Genomic DNA, 11,363 nt, shown 5'->3' with positions numbered 1-11,363 from the left:
GCACTAAAGTGATAAGCATAAGCCTAAAAGATTAGCCTATTAAGAGGGATAGCCCCTTGAACTTATAAATCCCACAATACTTGTGAAACTCTCCAATGTGGGCTCACAACAGGGCACCCTTCTTGAGAGCTGACATCCCCGACAGCTCCACTCTGCGACACTTCACTTGATCTTTTTACTAGTTAGAACCCTCTACAAGTAGCACTTTTTGGTTAGTCGACTCTCATTGAAAGCACCAATGTGATGGGTACATGACCAAAGGGAGAGTTCATCCCAAAACACTAACCTATTTGGAGGGAGAGCTCTTTGAACTTATGAACCCCATAACACTTGTGAAACTCCCCAATATAGGACTCATAACAGAAAACTCACAAAATAGATTAGAGGAAGAAAGAGAAAAATTTCAAACCTGTATGTGAGAGGCGTTCTTTTTGGCTTATGAGTGTTTTGAGTATAAGCTTTTTCAGGCTCTTGGGAAATGTGTTTTGAGGACATATGAAGGTTTTCATTGTTTATATTTTGAGTTTTATAAATTTTTAAAACTGATTTATAGTTGTCTAATTCATTTTATTTTTATCTAAAATAATTCATACAAATACCATTATATACATATATAATATTTTTTATTTAATTATTATGTCACCAGTTCAACTATTAATCCAACTGGATGAACCATGACCCATTGGCTTTTTTGATTTGACATCTAGTCCAACTTTTAAAACATTGCATATATGTATATAATAAAATCTATAATGATTTTCCTTTTATTAAATTTTTGTTTAATATATAAAGAAATATATCTAGACACAAAAATGTGAACTTTTTGTTATTTTTTTGGCCAATCTTTTCAATATTTTTTAATTTTTATAAAAAATGTTTATAAATTTATTAAATCATTAGCTAATATTTTCTTTTAAAATAGTGGAAAATCTCTTAAAAAGATAGTTAAATAATCTAAAATTTTTTATCATTAAATTTGTCAAATTCTTAATTAGGTCATGTGGCCCAAAAAGAAACTTTAAAATCTTATGAATTGATTCTAATGCCCCTTCATTAGAAATTCTTTTCTTTTAAATTAACATGTTTCATTTTGCAATTTACATTATTCTAAATTAACAATTTTTTGTTTGCATAACAACTTGCATTAGTCTTTGAATAAAACTTAATCACAATACAATCTTGAAAATTAGTAAGTTCAATTATGCAATTAAAAACTTCCAGTTTTGAAGTAACAACTTCATGTCTCCAAAAAACAGTTTTAATAAGTCTTGGAATAAAATTTGACCATAATACCATTTTGAAAATTAACATATTTCATTTTACAGTTAACACTTTTCAATTTTAAATTAACAACTTTTTATTTTCACAACACACTTGCAATAATTCTTTAAATAAAATTTGATTACAATACAATTTTGAAAATTAACATGTATTATTTCACAATTAAACACGTTTCAATTCTAAATTAATAACTTTCAGTCTTCATAACATATTTCTAATAAATCTTTGAACAAAGCTTTATCATAATACAACTTTAAAAATTCATATGTTCCATTTCATTGTTAACACATTCTAATTATAAATTAATAACTTTTTATCAAGATTAAACAATAAAGATTAAGGGAGGAAATTTTATTATTAAAACCAACTCATGCCTCTCTGATTGATTTTCTGACTTTGTAATGGTAGATATCAAGTTTCTCTCATTCAGAGCTGTTACACAACACGAAAATAATAGAAAATCATCATCTCTGTAGGTTTTTAATGAAAGGAGAATTAGAGTCATTTTATAAAATTTAAAACCTCTCTTTAGGACATCTGAACTAATTAGAGATTTGACACATTCAATAAATCAAATAAGAATTTGCATTATTTAACTGTCTTTTTAAGGGATTTTTTTCTCAAAATAAACCACGTAAAATTTATACATGCTTGAATTTCGTTAACAAAAACTTTAAAATATTAAAAAGAAGCAAAGTAAATCATAAGGTTTTGAATTTGATTATTGAATATACTATCTTTGTTTTACATTTCTAAAGACTTTAGATCCAAAACTATTTTTACATATCCATTTTGTTTTACATTTTTTCAGTACTTTATATATATATATATATATATATTTATATGTAATCAACATAAAGTCATGCCGTTCATCACCCATAAATAATACGAGACCTGGTACCCCTTCCAAGACACGAAGAGAATAATACCCAGTCCTTTTGTATTTTGACTGACTGAAGTGGAAAGATTAGATTTACCAAAAAAAAAAAAAGGTTGCGTAAGGCTAGCTCAGATAACAAAGGTGAGATGGGATATGAGTAAATGTTAAGGGTTCAAATTTTTTTAATGTAGCAAAAGAAAACTGCAACAAATTTGATATATTGATTGCTTTTATTATCATTATATTTAATGCAAATAAAACACTTAAAACTAAACTTTACCATATCTCTTTCTAAACCACCTGTTTAACTTAATTAACACCACTCTTCTCTTAGTCTCATCATTCCACCTCCTTTCACTTCTTGACTTTGAGCTTTCTATTGTTTTACGTAGGAACAGCAAGTGGTGGAATACTCTGTTCATGCCTGAACACATTTTCTGGATCAACTTGACTCTTTATTTTCACCAATCTGTCAAAATTACTCTTGAAATACATCTTTCCCCATGCACTCGCTCCTTCATAGCTCGTCCCATTCTTCCTGTTCATGCCCAGATCAAGATCTCTGTAATTCACATATGCTTCTCTGGGTGATTTTGACGCATAAGCTGCCATGTAATCATAAAGCCCTCTCATCCAATCTATGTGTTTTGTAGCATCTTCATCTTTGTTTTCCCACGATGTAACATATTGAATTTTATACAGTGTTCCGTTTCTATGAGGGAAAGGGCTATCAGATTCTGCAAACTTGCCCATCATTCCTCCATAGGGGTTCCAGATCATCAAGGGGCTTTCTTCTTCTAGAAGCTTCTTCCACAAGCCTTCAAGCCCAGATTCTGGAATCGGGTCTCGAACAAAATCAGATTTGGCTTTGAAGTAGTTCTTGAAGGATGATTTGCCCTGAAGCAGAACTTCTGGGGCCGTGTCTTTTGGATAGCTTGCAATGTAAAGCACAGATTTGATCCAGCTTGTTTCATAACAGTCTTCGACTGTTAAGCCAAGGTCAGGGAAGCTTTGCTTCATCACTTGAAGGAGTCTTTTGGAATCTCCCAGGAAAAGTGCGTCATAGGAAGTTGAGATTGTTCTGCCAGTGGTTTTGTTGCCACTTGGTTGAATCAGTACTCTAATGAACAAATCCTCGTCAAGGAATGGCGCCACCTGTCGCAAAGTGATAGGTCAAACCTTCTGTCCTCTATAAGATCATATCAAAGCATACTCTTATTAGCAGTTATAAAATTAATTCTTGACCGGATTGATAAAGAGATTGGTACCGATTCATTAGTCAGCCAACCTGAATTGTGTTTTAATATTATGCTAGTAGTATATTTGCATCTAAATAAAATCTGGAGGGGGAAAGAAATGAAAACAGAAGCTTGATGTGCGTTTTGAGTTTCCTTTGAATAAAATGGTCGAGTGCGTCTTGGTGCTTGCATGCACTTAAATAAGACTCGAACCAAAAAGAAACGTTTGACTCATGATTCTGCCTAGAAAGAAAAATAATACACCCAATAAGTCAGTAAAAGTAATAAAATTAAACGAAGGGGAAAACAGTTTAAAATTTAAATGACAATAATTTGTAACAAACTTTTATAATCAATATGGATTCATGAATATATATACACACATATAACCAAATTATAAGGATCATATAGAATAAAGCGACTCACTAATGCAGGAAAAATATGTCTCAAGAGTCCATTAATAAAAAAATAAAAAAAAAATGGAAAGAAAGAAAATAGAAACTGTAAAAACAGGGACGTAGTAACAGAGTCTCCTCAATCACCTGTTGCCATCTATGAAGAATTGAAGTAGCTCCTTGCTCCAAAGTTTTGGTAATAGTAAAAACGGTCACAGTCGGAGGAACAGGAACAAGCTTGATCTTCCACCATAAAAGTATCCCAAAGCTTCCTCCTCCTCCGCCTCTGATGGCCCAAAACAGGTCCTCTCCCATGGCTTTTCTGTCCAGAATCCTTCCATTCGCATCCACAATCTTCGCATCTTCAACATTATCTGCTCCCAAACCGTACTTCCGCATCATCGAACCGTACGCTCCTCCAGTAATATGCCCACCGACACCTAAGCTCGTACACAGCCCCGCCGGGAATCCGTGCACGGCGCTCCTATCATAAATCCGGTAATACACCTCGCCGATGGTCGCGCCGGCCTGAACCCACGCAGAGTTGTCTTGGATATCGACGTTGATACCACGGAGCTCGCCGAGATCAATGACTATGAAGGGCGTCTCGATCTCTGAAACGTAAGACATGCCTTCGTAGTCATGACCTCCGCTTCGGATTCTGATGTGAATGTTGAGCTTCTTGGAGCAGATTACGGCGGCTTGAACGTGGGATTCGGAGGTGGGAGTGAAGATGAGTTCGGGTTTTGGAGCAGAAGGGAGTAAGTAACGGAGGTTTTGAGCGGAGGAATTGAGGACGGTGGTGAAGGAGGAGTTGTATTGGGCGTAGATGGAGGCGAAGAAAGGGAAGGATTTGTCTGAGTTCAGAGAGAGACACTGAGCGAAGCTTTGTTGAAGGGAAGGTTCTGAAGAAGAAGAAGACGAAGAGTGAGAAAGTGAGGGGAGAAGGAGAAGGAGAAGAAGAAGGAGAACAGAGAAGCGTGACGAGGTTGAAGACAACATTGCTGGTTTTGTCTTTGTGTGAGATTTTCTTTCATGTGTTGAACAAGGTGCTCGTGGATGTCTCTATATATAGAATTTTAATTCACGAGCAAGCAGAGAGGTTTTGAACATGACAATGATGTTTGGGAAAATTACACACAAATTTCTTTTTTTTTTTTTCTAGCAAAACACACAAATTTCAAGGAGCAGAACTTATTCATCTGAAATCCCATAAAATGTCAAAATTAATAGCAAGTTCTAAGGAACCTTAGAGTATTATATTGTAATTATAAGATGACGTCACTACCTCTTAGGTTGCCAATTCATAGTTTTCTCTGCCAATGCTATTGACAATCTCAGCAGCGAGTATTAACAGCCCAAGAGGAGCTATTGACAACCTATGCAGTTTTTGTTGACAACTGACTTTATAATATAATATAACCTCTACATAAGATCAAATTATAACTAAATAGTATAACATAACAAATTTAACATTGAAATCATTTGTATAGAAACTTCATAACAATACTATACTTATATAGTATTTATCGTAGGGCCATCATATTAGAAAAAATTTGTCCTTCTCCAATAACAAAATCTTTCCATTTTGTTGAATTCATTTTGAAAATTAGTGTTGGCATCATTTGTGAACCACATGACAATGATGGTGAGTCTTCACCCATCACATTGAGCAAAGACATAAACAATGCATCTGAACCTTTGAATAAATCTTTCATCCTCATAATAAAGCAAGTCATAGTGTTGTTAATGACAACCTAAGAAGAACAATTGACAACAAAGCATATTATTTCAAAATTAAAATAAGTAAATTTCATTTACACATGTTTTTCTATTAGACTATCCATTGTTAGTTGTGAATTTTCATCTATAACGTCCAAAAATATGCACTCATCAAAGGTTACTGTAATTTAAAACTTTGCCTTCCTCAAGATGAAGTTTGCTCCACCTAGTAGGCTAATGTATGTATCAAATGATCGAAAATGACATTATTATTCATTCACATCTAAATCTAATTGTGTAATACCTGCCCAATAAAAAAAGGTTACATTTAATACTGTTATAAAAATCAAATATGACTAGGTTGTGTTGTTCTATAAAATCAGTTGTCAATAAATACTACTTAGTTGTTAACAGCTTCCTCTTGGGCTGTTAACACTTTCTATTGAGGTTGGCAATGGATCTCCACATTAAAATTCTGCTATAATCCTATTAGATCTAGTTAAAGTTGTTAATGCCTTCAAAAAGCTTTCTATTTCAATGTTAAAGTTGTTGTATTATACTATTTGGTTATCATTTGATGTTATGTGGAGGTTAATTGTGATATCCTATAAAGTCAGTTGTCAGCAGACGCTACTTAGGTTATCAACAGCTTCCCCTTGGGTTGTTAATACTCACCGTTGAGGTTGTCAATGAAGGTGCCGTTGCAGACCTAATGCTTTCTACTCAATGACGCAGTTAGGGTGGGGGAGAGATTTTAGGCCAACTGAGTAACAATGCCACAACACGATTAGGGTGAGGGTGATAGCAAGACAGCAACACATAGTTTGGGATAGAGAGAAACGCCGATAGGCCTACTGCGATAGGGGGACGACGGATGGCAAACCGATTGTAAGAGGGAGAGACAACACCATAGGGGAGCGATTGTACCACAGGAAGTTCTACGAAGGGAGAGACGATGTTGGGGAGTAACTGTTAATAGAGAGACAAGAAATACAAGAGACATTGTCGATGGGAGAGGGAGCGGTTCAAACATAAGCTGAGAAGGGAGAGAGTGTTAGAACGTTGAATTAGATACTGCCTAAGCTGTCAACAACTTCTTGTTGGGTTGTTAATACTCACCGTCAAGGTTGTCAATCACATTGGCAAGAAAATAGATGGACAGTGATGTCATTTTACAATTATAATATAACACTCCAAGGTAATTAACATTTTGTGAGACCTTAGATGAATAAATTCTACTTCTTGGAACCTGTGCATAATTTTCTCATGATTTTTCAGAAGTTATGTTTAGGTTTTACTAATAGGAAAAATAACATAATTCTTATTGGCTACTCTTGCAATAGTTTTGATTAATCTTGTAATGATTTTAACAAGTTAAAATCTATAAAAATAATGTCTGTCATTTTAAAATTTAATAGGTATTTTTCTGTCATTCACCCCTACAATTTTGATTCATTAACTGATCAAGAGTGTAAATTTCCAGGAGCAGATTTTTGTTAAAATATTGTAATTTTCTTGGATATTTCTATTAGTAGTTTGAAAATCCAATGCACTTAATATAAAACAAAAATACATCGTATTGTTAATCAATATTGATTTTCTTGCAGCGTTAATCAATATTAATAATATTTTATCTTTGTAACCTGAAAAGTCAGTGATAAAATTAAATATCTAATTTTTTTTAAATGATGAATTAAAATAAATATATGAGCGTGTTTCCAAAATTTGGGAAGGTTCTCGATAATGATCAAGAGCCTTTGATGGTGATGGCGATGGTGATGGCGCAGAAGAACAGTGTGGGAATGCTTGAGGTAAGACAAACGTCACTCATACGAGAGTTTGGGATTGGGTAACTTTGAGGGCTATCTTCTATTTTTGTAATCATGGCATTTTGATTTAATTTTACCGACAGATTCTTAGAACTCGATGCCTGACTCCTAAATCTATGAGTTGATGTGAACAAGTTTACGTGTTCGTATTGGCTGGGATAACTCATGCGTTCCAAATCACATTATTATATATGTATACACACACATATCTGATTTATACAGTGTGCTTAATTGCCAAACCCATATGCCAACTGGAGGTTAGCTAGTTAATTTAATTCCCAATACTTTTTTTTCTCGTTGAATAGCGCGGGGGTAGACTGTTATATCCTGGTAATTATAACCTGGGAAATGAAGAAATTATGATTGACTAAGGGTCAGGTAGTATAGTAAAAACATAGACAGAATAATTTTTGAAGTGAAACCGAGGGAAAGATCTGAGCATTATTTTGAAAAAATCGGTCAATGAAGGACAGAATAGGAAATTACGCTCAAAGTTCCAAAAAATTTCCAAAAATTTATGAAAAATAGAATAAAGAGTCTAGAATAGTGTTTGAGACCTGAAAGGTGAAAATAGTATGAAAATAATTTATTTTAGAGTTTTCTGTAATTATTAGTATTTTTGACTAATTAAGGGGAAAATGGCCAAAATGAATTATTTAAAACATGAGGAGGCTCCAATAATTTATGAAAAATTTAGAAAAATTATTTTGGAGATTATTATAAATTTTAAAATTGTTCCTGGCCTCTAGAGACATAGAGGATGAGTTTAAAAATATTTAAAACTTATTTTTTTAATCGATAGAAGGCCAAATTCAGGAAAAATTTGATTGAGGGAGTTAGAGGTCAAAATAAAATTTAAGAAAATTAAGAAAACCTATCCTCATAAAAAAAATTATTAGAGTGAAGAAATGAATTTTTGAAAGAAGAGGATTCAATAGGATCTATGAAAAATTCAACCGATACTATGAGATTGTACTGTGTATTAAGTAGACATTCGGTGCAACAAAATTTCCTCCCATTTTTCTGGTTGAATTGTGTTAGAAGCAATCTCACCCAAGAGGCGGGTGAATTGGGTGAGATAAAAAAATTGCGAAATTAAAAGGAGACAATATCGGAAACAGATAGTTAGAGTTAAGAGGGATTTCACCGTAGAAGGGAAGACACAGGATTTATACTGGTTCGGTCTTAACCACTTGACCTATGTCCAGTCCTCAGAACACCTCTGAGTATTTCACTATCTTCCAAGATTGATCGGGCTCTTGGTGCCTCAATACAGTAATTGAATCACTCAATCACTCCCCCTTACTCCCGTAAGGATACAAACCCGCTCAAGAGTCCACACTCTTGAGTATCACTCAATAGTAATTAATAAAGGATAGAAATCGACTCTCTTACAGAGTGAAATTTAATGATGAACACTGATGCTCAGTAGTATTGAAGAAACAGAGTATTGAATGCTAGACTTAATAATCACATATGGTAGCTCCGGTATTCAATCTCCTCATTAATGCTTCTTCGCGCCTTTTATAGTTGAGATCGTTAAGTAACCGTTAGACAGAAGAGCTTCTAGCCGTTGTGACTCCGTTTGCGTGTTTAGCCAGTTCCAACGGTTCCGCCATTAATGCGTCTGAGCTTTCTGACACTGTAGGTTACAGGTTACGTAATCTTGTTGAAGAGCCGTTGTAATTTCTCTTAGTAATCTGCATCCATATTTTAAACTTAAATAAGTAAGAATAAAGCGGTGTAAGCTTTAGTCATGGATCAGGAGGAATAACTAATTGATTACTCAATGATTCTAGATAGAATGAATCATCCGTAAAAGGTGCAGAAAGATATTCTGGACATGGTTGATCGAAGTGGTGATTGATTACTGGTTGATCGATTTGGTTATCGAAAAACAGAAAGAGAAATTTTCGATTAGTAGAAGAAGTTTATCGATCAGATGATGGAACAATGGTTTATCGATCAAGTGATCGATAAAATGCAACAGGAAATCTTAGGTTGATATGTAAATCAGAGTTCCTTTGAATATACACCACTTGGTAAAGTAATCATGAGGATTGTGCAAGCAAAAAAATCTTGGAAGTGAGTATGAGAAATGTTATAGCTTGCTGAAGTTAAACTGACAGAAATCAAATGATCGATTAGTTTACCGAGTAAAGGTTGATCGATCAATTTATCGATAATTCAAGTGTTACCGAATTGAAACTTTAGTGCATGTTGATCGAACACATTATCGATAAGATTGTGATCGATAATGTTATCGATAAGAGTCAAGTGTGAAACTTTCAGTGAGAAACAGGGATTTCAAGGATTATCGAATGGGTGATCGATCAAGGCATGTTCGATCAAATTATCGATAAACGGTGAAATGAAAAGTTTGTTCTAAAGCTGTTTATCGATCATGTTATCTGAAAAAATGTTAAGTAGAAAAGCTTAATTATCGATAAGGTTATCGATAATTTAGTTCTAAAGAAAACTAAGTAGAAGCAACTGGCACATAGATTATCGATCATGTTATCGATAATTTGATGATGGATAAAGTTTTCGATCAATAGTCTATAATCAGTACCTGCATTTAAGAAGGTTAGAGCTCAATGTTCGATCATATTATCGATAATAAAAAGATCGACAATGTGATCGATAAACAATGCCAGAATCATTATTAAAACAGGTAGAGTGTCTTACTATTTATCGATGTCGTTATCGATAACTCATTTATCGATCATTTGATCGATAAGATCAGTCCAGATTCACTTCTTTTTATCTGTCACTTGTTCGATCATCTGGGATTATCGATTAAACTATCGATAACCGACAATTACCTTCTATTGCTTTTACGTTAGCGATGATTGATCATTTTACCGATTGATGAATTATCGAACATCTCATCAATTAAAATAGTTAATATAAATCTGATTTATACTGAACAATTATCTGACAGCTTATCGATAATCATTTGATCAATCAGCTAATTGATCAACATACTTAACCATTTTAATCTAACTTTGTTATCATCAAAACCATAATCCTAACAAATTGGCCCCAAAATAAGGAGGAAAGGACCTAAGTGAAATAATATAATTTGTTAAAGGATAAGCTTGGAAGAATGAATTATTGAATAAAAAATTTGTATTTTCCACACATGCGTATAGGTGACACATGTGAGGTGTCCCATGGAATTGAATAAGGGGACACATAAAGGGCTAAGGTGACAAGATCATGAAGGAAGATGGAACAAGATGATGATAAGTGTTTAAGGGTAAAGACAAGCGGTAAATGAAAGTTACCATATGGTAGATTTTAGGCTCAGTTTATATATACCTCTCCATCCTCTCTATCACACCCTGTTAATTTTAACCCTATAAATGAGGAATATAAAATAGATCATAGGTTAAGTATGGTAGCCAATAGATAGATGGTACAACCTTTGAATTGAAATTAGACCGGGACTAGACTGTCATTTTTCCAACCTCTAGAGATGCAGAGGTTAGCTTTAAATTATTTAAAGTTAAAAATTATCTTGGTAAAGGATCGATTTTAGAAGAAATTCAATTGATGGAGTTATAAACAAAAATAAAATTTAAGAAAATTAGTAGAACCTCTCCTTATGAACGAGAAGTTATTGGCACAAGGAAATAAATTTTTGGAGACAGTGAATTTAACAGGATGTAAGAAAAATTTAACCGATAACGTGAAATTACACAGTGCAATAGCCATAATCTTGGTGGGGCCAAATTTTTCCCTATTCTTTTGACCTATATGGCGCCACTTATGGAGGGTGAGGACTTAGATGGGATAATACAATTTGTTGGAGGATAGAATTAGAATATTAAAATTTTGAATAAGATATATGGATTTTTACACATGGGGGCTTATGTGTCTCATGAGGTGGCTGGCACCTTCATTCAATTTGAAGACACTTAAGGGGGATATGGACGTTCTTCAAGAGGAAGAGAAGAGATGGAGCCAAGTGTCCTATGGTAAAAATCAATGGTGAATTAAGTTACCACACAGT

At 33.8% G+C, this 11,363-nt stretch overlaps 1 protein-coding gene across 1 annotated transcript; it reads right to left on the bottom strand.

The window, feature by feature from the left end:
• Positions 1-2,319: 2,319 nt before the first annotated feature.
• LOC114714618 (berberine bridge enzyme-like 13) lies at positions 2,320-4,825 on the bottom strand. Its single transcript, XM_028899365.1, has 2 exons — positions 3,942-4,825; positions 2,320-3,316 (listed from the first exon to the last, which is right to left on the bottom strand). The coding sequence occupies exons 1-2, from the start codon at positions 4,794-4,796 to the stop codon at positions 2,546-2,548; spliced, it is 1,626 nt and encodes a 541-aa protein (XP_028755198.1). The 5' UTR covers positions 4,797-4,825; the 3' UTR covers positions 2,320-2,545.
• Between the last annotated feature and the right edge of the window lie 6,538 nt (positions 4,826-11,363).

This window comes from Neltuma alba, unplaced genomic scaffold (genome assembly GCF_004799145.2).
Source record: "Neltuma alba isolate B1F8T4 unplaced genomic scaffold, ASM479914v2 tig00011521_pilon, whole genome shotgun sequence".
NCBI lineage: Eukaryota > Viridiplantae > Streptophyta > Magnoliopsida > Fabales > Fabaceae > Neltuma > Neltuma alba.
Note: the sequence above shows the minus strand (reverse complement) of the source record. Positions and strands in the feature narration are given on the sequence as shown.

What these genes read in the sequence shown, in the direction of transcription:
- LOC114714618 (XM_028899365.1), bottom strand. Translation starts at nt 4,796, where the DNA reads ATGTTGTCTTCAACCTCGTCACGCTTCTCTGTTCTCCTTCTTCTTCTC. An exon ending in TTCTTCATAGATGGCAACAG is followed by an intron (nt 3,317 to 3,941) that starts GTGATTGAGGAG and finishes ACTTTGCGACAG; the next exon opens with GTGGCGCCATTCCTTGACGA.